Source organism: Malaclemys terrapin, chromosome 2 (assembly GCF_027887155.1).
Source record: "Malaclemys terrapin pileata isolate rMalTer1 chromosome 2, rMalTer1.hap1, whole genome shotgun sequence".
NCBI lineage: Eukaryota > Metazoa > Chordata > Testudines > Emydidae > Malaclemys > Malaclemys terrapin.
In genome coordinates, this window is record NC_071506.1 from 25,039,172 (window position 1) to 25,061,718 (window position 22,547).

At 46.3% G+C, this 22,547-nt stretch overlaps 1 protein-coding gene across 1 annotated transcript; it reads right to left on the reverse strand.

Annotated features, from left to right (window-relative positions):
• Positions 1-9,614: 9,614 nt before the first annotated feature.
• Positions 9,615-11,344, reverse strand: LOC128832668 (uncharacterized). Its single transcript, XM_054020218.1, has 2 exons — positions 11,109-11,344; positions 9,615-10,113 (listed from the first exon to the last, which is right to left on the reverse strand). The coding sequence occupies exons 1-2, from the start codon at positions 11,278-11,280 to the stop codon at positions 9,638-9,640; spliced, it is 648 nt and encodes a 215-aa protein (XP_053876193.1). The 5' UTR covers positions 11,281-11,344; the 3' UTR covers positions 9,615-9,637.
• Between the last annotated feature and the right edge of the window lie 11,203 nt (positions 11,345-22,547).

The window sequence follows — 22,547 nt, forward strand, 5'->3', positions numbered from 1 at the left end:
GAGAGCTTCATCGAGATGTCCCAGGAGGATTACTGCTCTATCCCCGCACATATAGACCGCATTTTGCTGTAGCTGCAGTAGCAGGGAATAAACAGTAGAGCGGCTTGTGCTGGACAATCACAGAAAACCGGACATTGCTAGATTTTTTTTCAAAACTTGCACTGCCCATGACTAAACCGTTAAGCGCCTAGGGCACAGTAATCATGAACAACCCATTCTTTTAATTGTTAATATTCCTGTTCTGTTAAAAATAAATGTTTAGATGTTTACAACACTTACTGGCTGATCCTTCCCCAGATTCTGTGTCCGGGGTAACGGCTGGGGACGCTTCGTAGGGGATCTCTGTAAGGGTGATGAAGAGATCCTGGCTGTCGGGGAAATCAGCGTTGTGAGCGCTGCCGACTGCCTCGCCCTCCTCATCTCCTTCCTCATCTTCCCCGTCCCCTAACATGTCCGAGGAACCGGCCGTGGAGAGTATCCCACCCTCAGAGTCCACGGTCAGTGGTGGGGTAGTGGTGGCGGCCGCACCGAGGATGGAATGCAGTGCCTCGTAGAAACGGGATGTCTGGGGATGGGATCCGGAGCGTCCGTTTGCCTCTTTGGTCTTCTGGTAGCCTTGTCTCAGCTCCTTGATTTTCACGCGGCACTGCGTTGCATCCCGGCTGTATCCTCTCTCTGACATGTCTTTTGAGATCTTCTCATAGATCTTTGCATTCCGTTTCTTGGAGCGCAGCTCAAAAAGCACGGACTCATCGCCCCACACAGCGATGAGATCCAAGACTTCCCGATCAGTCCATGCTGGGGCCCTCTTTCTATTCACAGACTGCATGGCCATCACTGCTGGAGAGCTCTGTATCGTTGCCAGTGCTGCTGTGATCGCCACGATGTCCAGACAGGAAATGAGATTCAAACTGGCCAGACAGGAAAAGGAATTCAAATTCAAATTTTCCCGGGGCTTTTCCTGTGTGGCTGGTCAGAGCATCCGAGCTCGTACTGCTGTCCAGAGCGTCAACAGAGTGGTGCACTGTGGGATAGCTCCCGGAGCTATTAGCGTCGATTTCCATCCACACCTAGCCTAATTCGACATGGCCATGTCGAATTTAGCGCTACTCCCCTCGTCGGGGAGGAGTACAGAAGTCGAATTAAAGAGATCTCTATGTCGAACTAAATAGCATCGCAGTGTGGACGGGTGCAGTGTTAATTCGATGTAATGGCGCTAACTTCAACATAAACGCCTAGTGTAGACCAGGCCTAAGTTGCTGATTCAAATCCAGCCCAGGTCACTAGTCACTGAAAGCTACTAGTCTTGTGACTGTTTGATGTCCTAACTCTTACAAATTTGAATAAGTCAGCTCAGTGCGCAGTGAACAGGTGTTAACTGACATCTTTACCGGCAGTCTCAGCAGAGAAAAAGAGGAATGAATGGTCATGGAGACTGAACTTCCTTTTTTTTGCCTCTGCAGTGGTGAACCAACTCCAACTCTCATGGGCTTGTGATGAAATTGTATTTTGTTTGTTTGTTTAGATTATCTCCAGGGGAGGGAAAATTCTATATGTGTCTCACTGTCACTAAGGGTATTTTCAGTCATTTTAACATGTCATTTCCACACCACCTCACTGTGTCTTTCCCTTTGAAGTTATGCTTCATAATGTGAAATTTCAGCTGTTGCGGGGACAATAAAAGGTCATATTCTCAACTATGACTAAGAGTGCAGCTGGAAGGCACAGAGGAGTCACCAAGCCCATGATTGGTTCTGCACCAGCCCAGAACTTGGCATAATTTGGAGCAATAACAGGGACAAAATGTGGTTCTATTAAAATGTCCTGGGAACAGACCAACGGCAGCTCAAACATGCAGCATTCAAGCAAAATGAAATGCCTGAAATGCCCACACCCATTAGAAGAATACAAAAGATCCCCACGAAGAGATGATGCAAGGACACAAGCAAAATACAATTTGATCACAAATCCACTAACCATCACACTTCATTTTTATTTTAATATGTGTTTTGATATGTGCAGCTATTAAACAGACATGATTTCCCCAGCCCTCAGTTTTATTGTCCATTAGCATTTATTACAAAACCATTATTGCTTCAGAATTGTTAATTTCCTATTTGAACTTTTGGTGAAAGTTTGCCAGTTTGGAATTTATTGTGGTGTTACCACTAGAAAAAAATGTGAAGCACTATTTAATTTCCTGTAACTTGCAATATAAAAAGCAAAAGTAAGTAAGTTTCGCTAAGGCAAGTGTGTATTTCCTCTTTTGGCAGAAATAAAATATATGAGTTCATTTTTAGCTCCCACCCCCTTTAAAAAGGCTTTGACTTGCCATTTTTTGGATCAGATGTTAATAAAGTTAGTCAATTGTGTTTTCTATGTCTTTAACCAAAAGAGTGATAATGTTTAGCACAGAATCCGCATCCTGTATGTTATTTAGACTCCTAACTTCCATTGATTTCAATGGAAATTAGGAGGCTAATTACGAAATGTAAGTACAATATTTATATTCCAGTTGATTTATTTTATAATCATATGGTAAAATGAGAAAGTCAGCAATTTTTCAGTAATAGGGTGCTGTGACATTTTTGTATTTTTATGTCTGATTTTATAAGCAAGTAGTTTTTAAGTGAGTGAAACTTGGTGTATACAAGACAAATCAGACTCCTGAAAGGGGTACAGTAGTCTGGAAAGGTTGAGAGCCACTGCTTTACAGCATCTGGGTCCATAGGTGCCATCCCTGCCCTGCCCCCATTCCAGCCTCTTCCCCAAAGTCCCCGTCCCAACTCTGCCCCCTCCCTGACCCTATTGGACTCCTTCCCCAAATCCCGGCCCCGGCCCCGCCTCTTCCCCGCCTCCTCCTCTGAGTGCATCGCATTCCTGCTCCGACCCCTCCCTCCCAGAGCTTGTTACACTGCAAAACAGCTGTTTGGCTGCAGCAAGCGCTGGGAGGAGAAGCAGGCACAGTGGCGCTCTCAGGGGAGGAGGCGGAGGTGAGCTGGGGTGGGGAGCTTGGCTGCCGGTGGGTGCAGAGCACCCACCAATTTTTCCCCATGGTTGCTTCAGCCCTGGAGCACCCACGGAGTCAGCACCTATGTCTGGGTCTAAGGCCCCCAATTCAGCAAGGTACTTCAGCGCATGAGTAGTCCCATTGAAGTCAATGGACTTACCTACGTAAAGTTAGACATGCAGACTTTGCAGAATCAGGGTCTTATGTAGACTGAAACTAACCCCTGTATAGCAGACAAACACAATACCTAAGCAACACTTATGTCCTGCCTAAGCCCTGTTTTGAGACCTGAGTTGGAATTTAATTGGTGCATAGGGCTTGTGTGTTTAGCTCATTTTAGAAAGAACATAAAAGGGCAGAAAAGGAAACAGGAAAGAGTGCAAATCCTGCATTTTCACATACACATGAGGTAACTGCCTGCCTAGCCACTCAACTGGGGCAAGTAAATGGCTCTGCAAGCACAAATTAAACCCATTATAAAAGTGTGGTCCAAAAAGTTAAATGTGAACTTTATGATAGTATAGCCCCAAGTATCTTCCTCCAGCTTTGCCAGCACCTATGGAATACGATGTTCTTCTTAAAGCCTGGGAGTCATGTGAAAACCTTAGTATCTCAGCTTTTGTTGGTAAAATAAAATAAGTTTATGGCCCCATGGTTACAGTATTGCCAACTTCAAGAGTTCAAAAATCATGAGTTTGACCCCCCCCCAAATCATGAGATTGGCTCAAAAATCATGAGATTTTTTTAAAAAGATGATACTGTATTTTTAGGTCAGTCTCTTGATTTTTGAACTCCCCCTGGCCATCCCCAGGGTGTGTGCATGTGATAATGAATGTTGCCCACTCTCTCACATGTATTGGATAAGGTGATTTTGGCTCCTGCTGCAAGAGCTCTCACTCCCACATCTGCCCATCTCCTGCCCAGCCATTAATCCTGGGCCCCATCAGTTCTGTCCCCATCCAACCCCCTTCGTTCAGCCCCGCTCAGTACACTCTCCCAGTCCCCATCATCACTACCCCATCAATTCAACCCCCCTTCTCCAGTGACCCCCACCATTCTTAGTTCACCCTCCCAGCACTCACCCCATCTGCTCAGAACCCACCATCCATACAGCCCCCCACCCCACGAGCCCCCACCCTCCTCATTTCATCCCCCCACTGCAGCCTGCAGGCCATAGTTCAGCCCTTCCTGCCTCACCTCTGTTGCTCTTCTTAGGGTTCTTCACCCTTCCCAGGCCTGGGGGGACTGCGGTAGGGTCCCCTCTCCCACCTCAAAGGCTGGCAGGGCAGCAGCTGCCCAGGGCTGATGGCTGGAGCCCTAGCCGCCCACGGTTGACCATGATTTCTAAGTAAAATTATGCCTCATTCATGATCTTGTGACTGAATAAAACTCAAAACCTCTGACATTTGAGAGCTCTATTGCAAGATCATGAGTGATTTACTTAGAAATTGCATTTCTCACAATAAATTTGTGAGAGTTGGTATGTCTGTGGCTATGGGGGAAATGTTGAAAATATTAACCTGAATGCCTCTGAGAAGAGTGCAAGATAAAGAACCAAAAATGTATTTTAAAAATCTCATGATTTTTATGCCAATTTCAAGGTTTTGGAGAGCCTCACTCATGACTTTTGAACAGTTGGGGTTGTCAGTACTGGTCCTCATTTCCTGAATCCAAGGGTTAAATGCAGAAAATTTGTTTCCTAGAAATTTCGTTAATGTATTTTGTGTTTTTTTTTTAATAAGCTTTTATAGCCCTTGCTTTGAGCACCAAACATCTCTGTTTAACTGCATCGGCCTGTTTAGCCCAAGGTGTCTGTTTTCTGCTTTCTGAGCTGTGCAGGCTGTGGACGCCCATGGATATTGACTCCTTCGACAGATGGCTGACAATTAGGGTGAACAGATGTCCCGATTTTTGGGTCTTTTTCTTATATAGGCTCCTATTACCCCCCCATCCCCGTCCTGATTTTTCACATTTGCTGTCTGGTCACCCTAGCTGACATATTCAGAGGGAAGGTCATCCTGCTTAGTGAGCAAAACACCAAGGAGCACGTTGCAATGAAATAAAATGTACTCTCTAATTGAAACAGTAGTTTGGTTTTGTATAAATCCTTTTGTTGTCACAGTTAATGCACAAAACGCCAGGGCCTGTCAGCACCAATTTTCAGTCAGGCAGAGGGAATCGTGGGAACAATGTAAAGTTCTCCCTCCTTCTCACAAGCTGATAAACTTAATCCACAGCACTCTCGGCCTGGGAAGCATGAGGCCAAGCATAAGAACTGGCACAGTAAAAGCTCTGTGAGTGACAAACATTTGTAAATATCCTATGCCAGTGGTTCCCAACAAGGGGTACGCAGAGATCTTCCAGGGGTACATCAACTCATCTAGATATTTGCCTAGTTTTACTACAGGCTACATAAAAAGCTCCAACAAAGTCATTACAACTAAAATTTCATACAATGATGGTTTATACTGCTCCATATGCTATACACTGAAATGTGAGTACAATATTTATATTCCTATTGATTTATTTTATATTTATATAGTAAAAAATGAGAACGTCAGCAATTTGTCAGTAATAGTGTGCTGTGACTCTTTTCTAGTTTTATGTCTGATTTTCTAAGCGGGTAATTTTTAAGTGAGGTGAAACTTGGGGTACACAAGACAAATCGGACTCCTGAAGGGGATACAGTAATCTGGAAAGGTTGAGAGCCACCTGTGCCATATGCTTGTAAGGTTTATAAATAGTAAATTTGTTGCATTTAGCTATGGAACTGTGACGCCTTTGTTTTTGGTGAATGCCAGCTTTGAAAATACTCAATCTGCTTGGGAGCAATGGCAGCAGCCACTTTGCCTTCAGAGCTGCACCAGCCTATGGAAAAGAGACTCATGCGCTATGCACTCTCATGGAAACTTTACTTTTGTTCTTTCTTGTTGCTATTTTCCTGAGTGTAAATTAAATATTATTCAGATTGAAATTATACAGTTACTCCTTGTATATGCGGGAGGAGGGGCAGGATGGGAATCCTAAGTAGCAGCCCTAGATTTTGTTAAGAAACAAATCATTTTGGCACTGATTCTGACCTGTGCACCCCAATGAGTTTATTAAGCTAGCGGAGGTTATAAGTGAGAGCAGAGTTTGGCCCTAGAAACTGGAGAACAGACCTTTTAGGTCACCCGCAGACTAGTGTAAAATGATTCAAGTGACACAGGGCTTCTACAGCTTACCTTGGGAGAAAATGCCTGTCATTTTGCTCTGTTTTATTCATTTAATCAAAGTAGTACTCTTTGAATTCATCCTTTGCATTTAAAAGGCCCCAAATTCTAGCCTGGCTTACATTCTCCGCAACTCTACCCTGAAGTAAGCTTGATTCTGCTATTGTAGAAAAGCCCTATAAGAGTTGATAGGGATTGAAACCCTTAGGATTCTGTAGTAATTATTGTAAAAACCTACAGAATTTACTAAATAGTGATAATTAGGTAGGGGTTTGTTTGTTTTTTGTTTGTTTGTTTGTTTGAACCATTCTATAGCAGGGATGTCATTCTCTAGTCAATTCTAACAGTTCAAAAAGCGTTTAGAAAAAAATCATTTTCTATTCAATTCTGATGGGCTTTTTCCAGGAGGAAATAGGCAAGCCCTACGGGAACTGCTAGTTATGTTGCAGAAGGATTTTCCAGGCTTACAAAGCTTCAGGGAGGTTGTTTTGATGCATTAGCATGCATTCTGCATTCTCGCCTGGTGTTCCACACGTACTATTCTGTGTCTCCACAAACTACTCTGGATTCAGATCAAAATTATTTAAAAGAATTCATGGCAAAAAATGGGATACCTGTAGTAGCTCCTATATATTTCCATATTTCCTTCATTTTTCACAGACATTTTGTCTTTTTAAAGCAATATGAGAAGAGGAAGCAGAGAGAGAAAAGGCCATTTTCTCATGGAAAATGCCTTTACTTTTTGGAGAGAAGTTCTCACAACAAATCAGACCGCTTTTCGCCATTGCCCTACTTTAGCTTGCCTTGTGTATTCAGTACAAACAATTTAAAGCGGAAAAAAACGAGTTCTTTAGCTGAGAGTTGTTTTTGTTTTTAAATACATTCTTTCTTGTTTGTAATCCTTCACTTAGAAACTTGAAGATAAAAATGCTTTTTCCTGCTGTTTTTGTCCTTTTCCGTATGCCAGACATTCATTCCTCCCCCCCCACACACACACCTCATTTTTCTTAGGCCTTGTCTACACTACGAGAGTAGTTCGATTTTACTTAAATCGAATTTTTGGAATCGATATTGCAAAGTCGAACGTGTGTGTCCACACTAAGGACAGTAATTCGACTTTGTGAGTCCACACTAACGGGGAAAGCGTCGACATTGGAAGCTGTGCACTGTGGGCAGCTATCCCACAGTTCCCAGAGTCCCCGCTGCCCATTGGAATTCTGGGTGGAGCCGCAAATGCCTTCTGGGTAAAAAAAATGTGTCCAGGGTGCTTTTGGGTAACTGTCGTCATCCGTCCATCACTCCCGCCCTCCCTCCCTGAAAGCGCCGGCGGGAAATCAGTTCGCGCACTTTTCTAGTCAGTGACAGCGCGGACGCCACAGCACTGCGAGCATGGAGCACACTGCGACCATCGCTGCAGTTGTGGCCGCTCTCAACGCCTCGCAGCTTATCATACACCTTTCCCTAAGGCAGATGCAGATAAGTCAGGCGAGGAGGCTACGTCACCGCGGTGATGGCCTGAAGTCTGAGAGTAGCACAGACCTCTCAGAAAGCAGGGGACCCAGCGCCGAGGACATCACGGTCGCAATGGGTCATGTTGATGCCGTGGAACGGCGATTCTGGGCACGGGAAACAAGCACTGAGTGGTGGGACCGCATAGTGCTGCAGGTCTGGGATGAATCCCAGTGGCTGCGAAACTTTCGCATGCGGAAGGGAACTTTCCTGGAACTTTGTGAGTTGCTGTCCCCTGCCCTGAAGCGCAATGACACCCGGATGCGAGTAGCCCTGACTGTCCAGAAGCGAGTGGCCATAGCCCTCTGGAAGCTTGCAACGCCAGACAGCTACCGGTCAGTCGCGAACCAGTTTGGGGTGGGCAAATCTACTGTGGGGGTTGTTGTGATGCAAGTAGCCAAGGCAATCGTTGATGTACTGCTGCCAAAGGTAGTGACCCTGGGAAACGTGGAGGCGATCATAGATGGCTTCGCAGCGATGGGATTCCCAAACTGCGGTGGGGCCATAGATGGAACTCACATCCCTATCCTGGCACCAGACCACCAGGCCAGCCAGTACATTAACAGAAAGGGCTACTTTTCCATGGTGCTGCAAGCACTGGTGGACCACAGGGGACGTTTTACCAACATCTACGTCGGATGGCCGGGCAAGGTTCATGACGCTCGTGTTTTCAGGAACTCTGGTCTGTTTAGACGGCTGCAGCAAGGTATTTACTTCCCGGACCACAAAATAACTGTTGGGGATGTGGAGATGCCTATAGTCATCCTCGGGGACCCAGCCTACCCGCTAATGCCCTGGCTCATGAAGCCCTATACTGGCGCCCTGGACAGTGAAAAAGAACTCTTCAACTACCGGCTGAGCAAGTGCAGAATGGTGGTGGAGTGTGCTTTTGGCCGTCTCAAGGGGAGATGGAGAAGCTTGCTGACTCGCTGTGATCTCAGCGAAACCAATATCCCCATTGTTATAGCAGCTTGCTGTGTGCTCCACAATCTCTGTGAGAGCAAGGGGGAGACCTTTATGGCGGGGTGGGAGGTTGAGGAAAATAGCCTGGCTTCTGATTACGCACAGCCAGACAGCCGGGCGATTAGAAGAGACCAGCAGGACGCGCTGTGCATCCGGGAGGCTTTGAAAGCTAGGTTCCTGAGTGAGCAGGGTAACCTGTGACTGTAAAGTTTGTGTACAGAGAAGCCGAACCTGCCCCCGTTTCTTTACCCAGTTAATGTTGACTATCCTCTCCAGTTACATACCCCCTTCTCCCCCCCTTCCAACACACGTTTCGAAATAAAATCAGTTCTACTTTGTTAATGAACACCGTTTTCTTTACTACTGTTTTCGCGGGAATTTTTTAAAACTGGGACGCGGATTGTGGTGCGGAGCGGGTGTAGTGTAGTGACGCAAAGAAAGCTTCTAAACTCAAGGATTGACAGGCTCCGCTGTGGTGGGCTGGTTCTTTCAACGGAGCCTGTCACCCCTCCTGATCGGGACTGTGTGTATGGGGGGGCTATGTGACTTTGTGGCAGGGGGAGGACGGTTACAGATCTCCTGCTGTGTGGCTCTGTGATCCTGCATAAGGACCGCCGCTTAAGATCTGTAACTGCCCTCCCCCGCCACAAAGTCACAGAGCAACCCACCCCCCACTACAGAACATGAAAACCACCTCCCAGACTGACCAGGGCAACTAGTCACTGCACTGTGTATGTGCCCTGCTGCTGTACCTGCCCCCGCCTATGTACCCTGCCAAAGGTGACTGTCCTGTCCAATTACCATCCCCCTTTCCCCCCCTCCTCCAAAAGAACATGATGGAAACATTAGTTAACAGAAACATATTTTTTATTATCAACTACACATGGAACTGGGAGGTGAAACTTGGACGGGGGCTTGTGTCAGGCGGGAAGGAAAGAACTTGTCAAATTTTGGGGAATGAGAGCCTTCTGCTACTAGAGCTCTCTGCAGGGCTGGAGTGAGAGTTTGCGTGGACTCTGCCGCCTCTCCTTCTGTGCACTTTGGGTGAGGGGGGTATGGGACTTGGTGGCGGGGGAGGGCGGTTAGAGATGGACTGCAGTGGGGCTCTGTCCTCCTGCCTCCGTTCCTGCAGAACATCCACAAGGCGCCGGAGCGTGTCCGTTTGCTCCCTCAGTAGTCCAAGCAGGGTTTGAGTCGCCTGCTGGTCTTCCTGCCGCCACCTCTCCTCCCGATCCATGTTTGCTTGCTGCATTTGGGACAAGTTCTCCCGCCACTGGGTCTGCTGTGCTGCCTGGGCTCGGGAGCAGGCCATAAGCTCTGAGAACATGTCCTCCCGTGTCCTCTTCTTCCTATGCCTAATCCTCACTAGCCTCTGGGAGTGTGATGCCAGGCTAGGTTGTGAGACAGTCGCAGATGGGGCTGTGGGAATGGGAAAAAGGGAGTGAATTCCTCAGAAAGAGAAATGTAGTTGTGAACAAAGAACATAGTCTTTCTCTGTGAACAAGACCATGCACAGCACCTATCACATGCGCACTCAGCACAAGGTCGAATTCTCGGCCTTCGCATTCAGTGCCTGGGGTCTTGCACAGCACATTTGAGAAGCGTGTCAGGACAACGGAATTTCTGTTGCAGGCAGACATGGTAAGCCGTAGACTCGTGGCAGCTTAAAACTTTAATATTAGCAATGGCCTCATTTCACATTGAAATCAATGTCGGTCCCTGCTGCCAGCAATCCGGCAAGCAGGAACTCTGCTCCTGTCCCACACCCTTGCGGCTGTCCCCGGGAACGATCCCTTTCGGCTGCCCCTCTCCCGCCTCCACCGCGTGGCTGCAAACCAGCGGTTACAGTTCTGTAAAGGAACGGTAAAGCAGTCCCAACACTAACATTCCCCTACCTCATTCAAAGCAGGTCACCATGAGCGACATCACCCTCATGAGGATCTCTGACAGCGAGAAAGAGAGAATGCTCCGGGAAAGCCTCCAAAGACCAGGGCCGTATGCCGCCCTGCTGTGCAGAGCAATGATTCCCGAGTACTTGCTTGTCTCGTGGCGCGGCAACGTGTCGTACTACGGAGGACCCAATAAGGCCGCTCTCCCCAGGAACCTAATGCAACGGATTTCCAATTACCTCCAGGAGAGCTTCCTCGAGATGTCACAGGAGGATTTCTGCTCCATCCCCGGACATATAGACCGCATTTTACTCTAGCTGCTGTAGCAGTGACTAAACAGTAGAGCGGCTTGGGCAGGACAATCATGCAAAACTGGACATTGCTAGATGTTTTTTCCAATAGTTGCACTGCCCATGACTGAACCGTTAAGCGCCTAGGGCAAACTAATCATGAGAAACCCATTTTTTTAATTGTTAATATTCCTGTTCTGTTAAAAATAAATGTTTAGATGTTTACAACACTTACTGGCTGATCCTTCCCCAGATTCTGTGTCCGGGGTAACGGCTGGGGACGGTTGGTAGGGGATCTCTGTAAGGGTGATGAAGAGATCCTGGCTGTCGGGGAAATCAGCGTTGTGAGTGCTGTCGACTGCCTCGTCCACCTCTTCTCCTTCCTCATCTTCCCCGTCCGCTAACATGTCCGAGGATCCGGCCGTGGACAATATCCCATCCTCAGAGTCCACGGTCACTGGTGGGGTAGTGGTGGCGGCCGCACCGAGGATGGAATGCAGTGCCTCGTAGAAACGGGATGTCTGGGGATGGGATCCGGAGCGTCCGTTTGCCTCTTTGGTCTTCTGGTAGCCTTGTCTCAGCTCCTTGATTTTCACGCGGCACTGCGTTGCATCCCGGCTGTATCCTCTCTCTGACATGTCTTTAGAGATCTTCTCGTAGATCTTTGCATTCCGTTTCTTGGAGCGCAGCTCGGAAAGCACGGACTCATCACCCCACACAGCGATGAGATCCAAGACTTCCCGATCAGTCCATGCTGGGGCCCTCTTTCTATTCTGAGATTGCACGGCCATCACTGCTGGAGAGCTCTGCATCATTGCCAGTGCTGCTGAGCTCGCCACAATGTCCAGACAGGAAATGAGATTCAAACTGGCCAGACAGGAAAAGGAATTCAAATTCAAATTTTCCCGGGGCTTTTCCTGTGTGGCTGTTCAGAGCATCCGAGCTCGTACTGCTGTCCAGAGCGTCAACAGAGTGGTGCACTGTGGGATAGCTCCCGGAGCTATTAGCGTCGATTTCCATCCACACCTAGCCTAATTCGAAATGGCCATGTCGAATTTAGCGCTACTCCCCTCGTCGGGGAGGAGTACAGAAGTCGAATTAAAGAGACCTCTATGTCGAACTAAATACCTTCGCGGTGTGGACGGGTGCAGGGTTAATTCGATGTAACGGCGCTAACTTCGACATAAACGCCTAGTGTAGACCAGGCCTTACTTTCCTCAGGCACTTCTGCCCCACACCCTCCCAGCAGTACAGCTGATTAAGGAGGCAGGGTTTCCCCTTCCAGGGCTGAAATCACCCTCATGGCAGTGGGGGAGTTGATAATGCAGAGCAAGGTTTCAGGAAAGATCAAGCTTATAGGGTCTGTCACAGAGATGTCTGAATCGCCCTTGCTGGACACTTACCAGGCCGCTATGTTTGTGTCCCACATGCTGGACCTGTGCGCTTTTAAGCTTCACTTGATCTGGGAAGGCTCCAGCACTGTCACTTTCTGCGGGGCCCACTCTCTGGCATGACTTTGTCTGTTACCTCTTCACAGAGGTGAGACTTCACAGTGCAGCTGCGGTAGGTCACCAGGACCAGTGTTGACCACCAAGACACCCCAGTTGCTTATGTACCCCCTTTCCTAGCACTCCAACCATAAGCACACTCTGCTTTACAGATTACCTCTCCAGGGACACATGAGAGTTGAAGCACATAACACACGGGCTTTGTAAAAGGGATGCTGACAGGGCCAGTGCTACCAATTAGGTAAACTAGGCTAGGGTTACCATACGTCCAGATTTTCCTGGACATGTCGGGCTTTTTGGTCCTCAAATCCCCGTCCGAGGGGAATTGCCGAAAAGCCAGACATGTCTGGGAAAATAGGGAGGGGGCTTGGGGCTTGGGGCCGGGAGCCGCTGGGACCGGAGCCGGAGCCGCTGGGGCTGGCGCTGCTTAACCAGGGCCAGTGCCGGGCTGGGGCCAGGCCCGAGCCACTCGGCCAGAACCGGGGCCCGAGCCGAGCTGGGCCGGAGCCGCTGGGACCGGGGCTGGGGGTGCTCGGCCGAGGCCAGGGCCGGTGCCCCGGGGCCCGAGCTGAGCTGGAGTCACTAGGGCCGGGGGTGCTTGGCCAGAGCTGGGGGTGCTCGTCCGGGGCCGGTGCGCTCGCCCGGAACTAGGGCCAGGGCCCGAGCCGAGCCGAGCCGAGCCGGGCCGGGCCGGAGAAGCTGGGGCCAGAGCCTATTGGCCGGGGCTGGCCGGCTGGCCGCCGGAGGGAGCCGCTCGGCTGGGGGGGCCAGACTGGGCTGCACCTCCTCGCGCCCCCCCCTGCCACCGCCCCAACCCCAGCCCCAGCCCCAGCTTACCTGCTACCTCCCTGTTTCAGGCTTCCCACGAACATTTGATTCACGGGAAACAGGGGAAGGGGAGGAGCAGGGGGGTGGAGCATTCAGGGGAGGGGGCGGAGTTGGGCAGGGACTTTGGAGAAGCGGCGGAGTTGGGGCGGGGGCGGGGTGGGGCTGGGAGCGGAGTTGGGGCGGGGCCAGGGCCCCGTGGAGTGTCCTCCTTTTTTTTAATTAAAATATGGTAACCCTAAACTAGGCCTAGGGCACCAAGATTTGGGGGTACCAAAAAGCGGTGCCCCCAATTTTTTTTTTACATCGTTCCTACGCCCCCTCCCTGAGTGCACGGTCGCCGCTCCACTTCTCCTGCCTCCCAGGCTTGCAGCACCAATCAGCTGTTTGGCGCCACAAGCCTGGGAGGGGAGGAGAATTAGAGCAGGGGCGGCGTGCTCGGGGAGGAGGCGGAGCAGAAGTGAGCTGGGGTGGGGAGCTGCCGCACTGCTCCCCGGGTCAGGGAGCTGCCACGGGGGGAGGGAGGGCGCCTCAGGGCAGAGAGGGAGAAGCTGCCACGGGGGGGGGAGCCCCAGGGCAGGGGGGGCGGGGAGCTGCTGCAGGGTGGGGAGGGGCGCAAGGTGGAAGTTTTGCCTAGGGCGAGAAACTTCCTTGCATAGGCCCTGGATGCTGAAACAATTTACTCTGTAATTGAGATAGAACAACAGAGATATTGATCCAGACAAAACAATAAAACACCTGTATACGATTCCCTGCCTCAGTTTCCTCACCACTCTGGAGCATTGTTTGGGCTTAGATCAGAGCCCTTAGGCCTTGCTTTGTGCTTCTGGCTACTTCCCCCTCCCTCTAACATGGCTGGTGAGAGAATCCCCCTTTTATAAAGTCTCAGTCCCCTGCGTCATGTGAACTCCCCCCCCCCACATGTGATGCCCCCCCCCCCCCCCCCCCCGTCCCACCTCCCACTCTCCAGACCAGCTTTGTCATGTATTCAAAGTCCCTCAGTAGCTGTCCCACTGCCTGGTTACTAGCCCACCTGCCAGGACCAGTTTTCTTGGTTTGTCCACCTTTGTTGTCCAAGGGTGCTTCCATTTGACAAGAAAACTATCAAGGTCAATCCTTCAGTATTAGCCCTGTGTCACCACCCCTTGGAATTTCATCCCAAAATAGAGGTAAAAAGACAACAGAGAAGGCAGACTAGCCTTGCAATCAAAACAGAGTTTGATATAATTCTAGACAAAGAATTAATAATCCAAGAGAATTCATACATTGTACATAGATTACCCAAATCATCACAGGCTCACCTTCAGATACGTGTGTTCACCAGCCACTCTCCCCTTTGCAGCTTCCAAGAAAATCTGTTTCTTCTTTGCAGACTGGAGGGAGAATCTTTTTACTTGTTGTTCCCCTGGAGGAATCTACTGCTCAGCACCCCAACTTAGATTTCTGCTTCCCTAATTTGACCCATAGTGATTGATGATCTTCTCTTAGGGCCTGATCCATGAGACTCAACGAGAGTGTGGTAGTTTGCAAGAAACTGCAGTGATGCATAGTTATTTTGCTCACTCATGCCGGCAGCCAGACCAAGTATCTTGACTCCAGGGCTCTATTCCTGGTTGACATGGATGGTAAAATGCACCCCACGGCACTTTGCACAGTCAGAGAGGTAAAACCTTGCAAGGTAAGGATGGACTGAACAAAAGGAGGTGTCCGGTCACTAGGAACAAAGAAATTATTTTTTGTAACTAATTACTTCTCTGTAGATCGCTCGGATTTTTCTGGACCAACACTCCCGAGGAGTGTGAAATGCTTTCCACATTTTTCCCCCCGCATCTTCTGCTTTCGAAATTTTCTGGGCCAAAGAACAAAAGCTTTATTATGCCTGATGTATGACCAGAGACAAAAGTGCGAAAAGGTCTTTGGAGCATTGACTACACAAAGTGTGCTCTATTTGCAGCAGACACCGCAGGGCATTTCAAACAACTATTGCTACCCTCGTCTCATGTGGAACAGCTTCATTTTGTGCTCAAGACCCACGTTCTGTCTTGGCTCACACCCTGGCAATCCCACTGACGTCAATGGGTCTGGAGAGGTCACACGGTAGGCAGAATTTGGTCCAGCATGTGCAAGCACATTTGTGACCACCTGTTATTTATGTACTTATTTACTTACTTGTATTGTGCCTCAGTCATTATGGAAAGCCCTTTGTGCTAGGAGCTGCACAAACACAGAGGAAGACGTTCTCAGATCTCCATGCAAAACCCTGGAGTGAATTAGTTGAATGAACAGTTCAAAGGGGCTGGCAAATGAAACCTGCATGTGCAGCTTAGGGGAGGGAATGCAATCAAGCAGATCCACTTTTTGAATGTACATGAAATACCCTGCAGCTCAATGGGCAAGGTAGAGGAACTTAGTAAGCCTGCGTGGAATGGATTTTGGGGATGGGAGACAAAGGAGATGCTATGTGGTGTCTGGAGTCACTGGAGAGATGATGTTACTTACCTTCTTCACAGGAATGATATGAGGCCTATTTGAGATCCTTGGCATCATATATATTATTTTTATTACAGCTAGTTCCTTGAAATGTCTGGACAGTAACATTATTTACTTTGCCTCAGTCCCCATAAGGGAGCTCAGACTCCAGGTGACACCCCACCTATCTCCTATCCAATTTCTGCCCCAACTACCTCAGCATTCACAGATCACTATTAAACCACAGGGTCTCCTGGGATAAGAACCAAAATGAAGCCATTTCTAATACCTGCTAGTAGCTGGTGTCTAACTGATTATCTTCCTGGTTGGCAGCGAAGATCGGACATTCCTCAACACTGATAGGAGACCACAATACTCCACAAGGCTATCAAAAAATTTTAAAAACAAAACAAAACAAAAAAAAACAAAAAAAAACAGTTCTAGAGCAGAATTGGTATAGTCCCTCCATTAAGATGTCTGAGTGGATGGTTGGCTCATAGGGTTGCCAACCCTCCAGGATTGTCATGGAGTCTCCAGGAATTAAAGATTAATCTTTAATTAAAGATAATGCCATGTGATGAAACCTCCAGGAATTCATCCAATCAAAGTTGGTAACCCTATTGGCTCACCTAACAGGGATATTCAAACCAGACCCAGACATGATAGTGAACACATGGCTGACACTATAGCATGAGTTCTCAGATGCCCATGCAAACCCCTGGAGTCAATGATTTTAATGAAGCATGCCATCCTGCCTGCTGAAATCCAGGGAAGAGGGAGAAAACTTGCAATATCTCCTTATCACACAAACATACAGAGTGGACTCAGACTGATGGCAATAAAGTTATATCAGTTGATCTTGAATTAATAGGACCATCTTCCTTAGCCAGTGCCCTGAATTACAACATCACAAGCAAATTAGTAAAGACTAAAATGAAAAACCTGTTAGCTGGAAAGAGTCGCTGGCTGAAACTTGTGTTGTTTCAGTTCCAATATTGTTTACTTTTGGTAGATTTAAAAATAAATATGCTGCCTCTTTCAGAGCATTGGCTGTAACTAGAATATGTTGATTTAGTTAATGACAAATTCCTGCTTACCAGATACATGGGTTTTATTACTAAACTGGATTTTCCACAAGAAATGAAAGTTGTCAGACCGGATGCAATCTCTCTGAATCATATTGCAGGATGGCTTCTATCTACTTTGAGACAGATCAGTTTAAGGGGTAAAGCATGACCAAAAGGATCAGCTCGTCACTGAGTAAATAAAAGAGTCATTTCTTCAGATCTGGTTCCTCTGATATACTCAGTAGTCTCAGATTCTTACCTTTGCCTTATTTTCTAGTTCTTGCACTCTCTCTTCAAGTGATTTTTTTAAAAAATTCTGAATACAGCTGTTAAAGTTGTCACTGTAACCAGAGTGTCCTCTAAATCTAATGTGATCAAATATTGCAGTGAGGATGCCATGTAAGAACCTAAATAGAATGGAGTACATGACTTTCTGCATTCTGAAGTTTTGAAGAATGTCTGTATTTCACTGTCTATGGCTGACAATGTGCTGTTATCTAACATTTTATGCACCAAGTCTACTTTTTTATGATTGTGTCCTTCACTGTGACCTTCAAATTCTATGATCCCACATCAAGATCTGCCTTTATGGGGCTAGCATCATCTTTGCCTTCCTGAATGCATAGTTTGGAGGAGGAGTTTTTCCTTTATGCATGTTTGCTCCACATATCTGCCCTTTAGTATTCCCAAGAGAAATGAGGTAAAGCTTCAATTGAAAAACTGAGGCAAGTCTGCTAAAAAGGAGTAGCAAACTATAGAGCTAAAATCAATACATCCTCTTAGTCTGTATATATGCACAGCCAGCCTTAGTTCTCTGTTTTACAGTACAAGTTTTATTACAATAATGATATTAATGATTTTAAAAACTCCTCTTCTATTCCCTCAGTATATGTCTGAATCAAAACCTCTCCCTTCAACCTGCTGTCCTGAGTTATACTGGGATACAATCACTACAGTGGCATGATATGGATGCACCAAATTTTACAGCTGGAGTAATTGTTCTACTTCACTGACAGAATCTGAACCATATTTACCTGTGTTCCTTGCCTCACCACATTTTCTACCAAATGAACAGTGTGCCATTTCTTCAGTGCTCCATTTTGAAAGTTTTTCTTGGACATTTCAGATCACCAACACCTATTATAACTTTAGCAGAATTGTTCATTTTTAAGGGATTAGCCTAATGGCTCGGTAGAATGCCAAATTGCTCTCTTCTTGCAGCTACTATTATGCTTGCTTTCCACAATGTATCCGTTTGAGATCCTCCCTCCTTAACTGGACATAAATCTATTACTGGTGAAGCTCTTGGTGTCTTTTAAATGTAATCTCTGTTGAACAGCGAGTCCTGTGCTTGAAGCCAGAATTTTCCCACTGTTTGTTGATTGAACTCAACAAATATCTCATTGAGATCCTGAGATGACTCAAGGTCAGAACATTCACCTACCAGCACCGAGTCACTGGTCTTGACTTCTGAATTTTTCCAGATAGCAGACAGGCTTAAAGAGCAAATCCATTTATAGACCCAGTTATTATAATGATGCACAGGAAGAAAAATAGATTTATAACAATCATAACATACAAAATAGTAATACAAATACTGAGAATTAGAGCTATGGAAAGACAAATACTGGATACTGGGTCTATGACTACTACTAATCCAATAAACTGCTATCCCACTCGAAGCACACCATTCTAGAGCAAAACATACAACAGCAACAGATTTCACTCTTTAACATGAAATATAGAAGTTTTATGTATTGATACAACCCTTGCAATTACTTCTTCCTGCTCTCTCCATAGTTCCTGCTCCCTGCATAATTGTTTATTGATTACTTTTTTAATGGAAACCAGCCATTTTTCCTGTAAGAACTACTTAGGTTTCTTTCTATGCAAACTGAAGATGTTAAACTTATTTCTAGAAAGAGGAAATCTTAATGTGTAAGCTTCTTTTCATCCTACAACTTTTAAACTGTTTTAAGGAAAGTAAAGTAAAAGCAATTAACTTTTAAAAATAATTTTAAAACTGTTCAAACACCCTCCTATGGGATGTGGTCACAAACATGATACTTGTAAAACACTGCTGAAAGCAGTTTGGTTGTCATGTAGACAAGTCTTTATTACAGGGTTTGCTACCTTGTAATATGATTCCATGCATTGCAAAGCACATCTTAATTAATTCCCAAAGGCAAAGTGGGAATGTGCTAAGGCAGTTGTGAAAACATTCTAACTGCAGTTTAGACCTTGTAGTTCTGCTCTGAAAAGCGCCTCTAAAAATGGCATCGTGGGATTCTGTATTTATTGTTGGTCCATGCTTTCCAGATCAAATATGCTCAGGTATAAAGATTTTTTTCCCCCTTACCAGCCACGGTCTCACCTTGAGATCCAAAAGTTAAAGCTTTCTGATTCGTGCACCACCACCTGTAAGAGATTCTGTCAGCAAAATGCTGCCTTCCTTTGCCCCTGGCCAAAATAGGCAGACTTTGGCCCCATTAATTCTGGGGAGAATCAGTGACCTCAAAGAGAATCCAGCTCCCTCACTCAAAATTGTGTTAGGTTTTCAGTGATAATGGGAGTAGAAACATAGTAAAAACATTTTTCACTAACGTCAGCAGATCTGACTCTGAAAACACAGAGGGAGCAGAACTTTTGAGGAAAAAGATGCCATTTTTATATGGTCACTTTTCAGACCATAACCACACTTTAAGCTAAACAGTTTTTTTTTAATGTTTTTTTAAACTTTGTGCTAGTGTGTTACATGGCACAAGAGACTTTCATCCCTAGAAAAACCCTGATAGGTGCTGAACAATAAGCTGTATGTATTCTAAGCTATATTAGTAAGTATACATTTGCATTAGCTCCTATTGGCTTTGTCATTTTATTGGGATGGGCCCAGATCCTCAAAGGGATGTAGTTGTCTACCTCCCATTGATTTCATTTCTGCTGAAGTCAGTAGGGACCGGGACCCTAATTACTTTTGAAGACCTGGGCCATAGAGACTGAGTATTCATGGCAGACAGCTAGAGATGAGAAGATACTCACTGAAGTAAGTGAAACGATTCACAGATTCATAGATTCTAAGACCATTGTGATCATTTAATCAGACCTTCTATATTGCACAGGCCATAGAACTTCCCCAAATTCCCACTGACTTCAGTGAGTTTTCATTCAGGTCCATAAAGCAGAAAAATAACATTACATTGAAATCAGGTTACACTGTTCTGTTACTCTCATACTAACAGTAAGTATGTCATAGGCTGGAGCTAAATATGAGTTTGGTGCTTTGCATTTCTCAGTTGGGAGCAGTAAACTTCATCCACCTTCAAGACATAGGGCAAACTCACATCATGGGTTCCTGTCCACAACCAGTAGAGGGGACTCAGCAGTGTAAGCCTCCTGCAGCCTTTGCTTCACTGGGATGCTCAGAACTAAATGATAAAATCCCCAAAGTGGGCAGGACTGACCCAGGAAGGGCTAAAGTGAGACTGGTTGGGATGGGGAGCAGTCCAGATTTAAGGTATGTCTCCACTGCAATAGAGAGGTGTGATTGCAGTACACGTAGACATATCTGAGATGGCGTTCCTCTAACTAGATCAAAGCTAGCTTGAGTAACAATAGCGGTGTAGTTGTGGTAGCATGGGTGGTGGCAAAGGCTGGCTGCTCAAGCATGTACACAGCGTCCTGTCCTCTCCTCTCAGTGCTAGGGTTTCTGTTACCCTTTTCCAGCTTCTCCACTATCACATACAAACAAACCACCCTTAGATCAAAGCTTGCCTGGGTATGCCTACATAAGCTGCAACCACACCTCCTGATTACAGTGTAGACATAGCCATAGTTCCTGTCGTAGGCAGCTGGTGCTGGAGAGGCTGCTATGAAATTATGGCTTAAAATTGGCTTCTCTGTGAAGCCCCCCCCTCTGGCGCAGCTGGCCCATGTGGCTGAATATAGCCCATTTTAAAAAATATTGTTTTCCAGAAGAAATTTAGGGGCAGAGCCTCAGCTGGTGTGAATCAGTGTGTAGCTCCTCTGAAGTCAAACTAGGCCAACATGTATCAGCTATGGATCTGGTCCAGAGTGCCTTGCCAACATGTAGGTTAAAATATAGATCTAGTACATGATAATACATGTGTTAAGGGAATAGAAACCCCTAAAAGTAAAATATTACAGGAATCGTTGCAACACGCCTTCCTGGTGCATAAATCATCAATTAGCTCTTACATGGCTAAATAACAGAAGCATTTGCTCTCTTCTCAGTGCCATGGTTTCTGTTCCCCTTTTTCCAATTTCCCCACGGTTACTTACAAACAAATCATCGTTCGTTCAAGTTCCTCAGATTTTTACACCATATATCAGGTGTTGAAGGGGATAATTGAGGATATTGATTTCTAATTTAATAACATCATGGCAAAATGTCTGCTAGGAAATGGTTCCTGCATGTGTGCAGAAGGATTCAGATACACTTTCTTTGCTCTGTTAAAGTGGTCACTTCTGTTATACTACTTAGTGTAAATGCCTTTCCCGCTTAGGAGCTTTTGTCACACAGTGTGCAAGCTTTCACCTCCCCAGGTTCTTGCCAACTCCCCACAATTCTGTGCGCCAACTATCAATAGGGCAAAGCTGCAAAATTCAGAGCCAAATTGGTATCCGGATTTCAAACACCCCAAAGTTGGAGTGTCCATGTATGAAGTTTTGGTCCATTACAAAGAGAGAGATGTGAAATGTATGGTATGGATTCTACCCCAGTTCCCCCCAAAGTTTGGGGTATGGATCATGGGTTTGATTTAGACCCACTGTTTACTTCCAGCATTTGAAAGCTATTAGATTTTAGTCCTCGCCAAAATATTTTTGGACTTTGTGTATTTTATGGAGGGACAGAATGAGAAAACTGGAACACTTCAAAAAAGTGATCCTGCTAGAAGGGGGCAGAGGGCATACCAAAGACTTAGGATCTAAAGAGCTGAAACTTTTCCCCCAAAGTCAATGGCAAAACTCCCATTCACGTTAAACAGGCCCTAAGGAAAGTGACAGGCTTGGTGCTTCAGTAGTCAGCATGAGTGAAGAATAACAGTATTTTGCATCTCTCTAGCACCTTTAAGACTAAGATTTCATCTCAATAAGTTTCACAAACATTAAATAATTAATCTTCACCACAATCTCCAATTTAAGTAGGGAAATTTAAAACCAAGGCATCAAAGAAATTTGCCAATTTCTCGTCTCTGATGTAAGAATTTAGCCCCACTCTTTCCCCCTTTCACAATATCTACAGGTTTCGGGAAGGACATATACTTCCTGCTGCTTATTTTTTTTTAAGGGAAATCTTCTTAGTTCCAATTGGCTCTGATCCTGCATTCTTTGTGCATGCAAAACTGCCCTGGTTTCCAGAGGTACTGAGCAATGGATGCTCCTGGGAGTTCTCCAAAAGTTTGGGGCACACAAGGAAGGCAGGATGGGGCTTATGGTGCCTACAGAAAAAAACCCACATATGTACGTACCCTGCCATCTATTTCAATTTCAGTCAAAGGTAGTGAAGAAAAGACCCAGGCTCACTTTGAATGAGTGCTGACCCCCACTGACTTCAATGAGCAAGGGCTTGCCAGTGTAAGGGTTCCACAGCTGGTGCCTTTGTTTTTTTCAGATTATGAATGTCTTTGTCCTTTCTGGCTAGAATCACTTATAGGAAGAATTATCATTATCCTTGGAACTTCTGCATGTTCCAAGCCCTGTACAGCTAGGAAATAATTCCACCACTACTGCACTCCCCCACGCCTTCTGCAAAGCCCCCCTGTGCTGCCTTCCCCTGTATCCTAG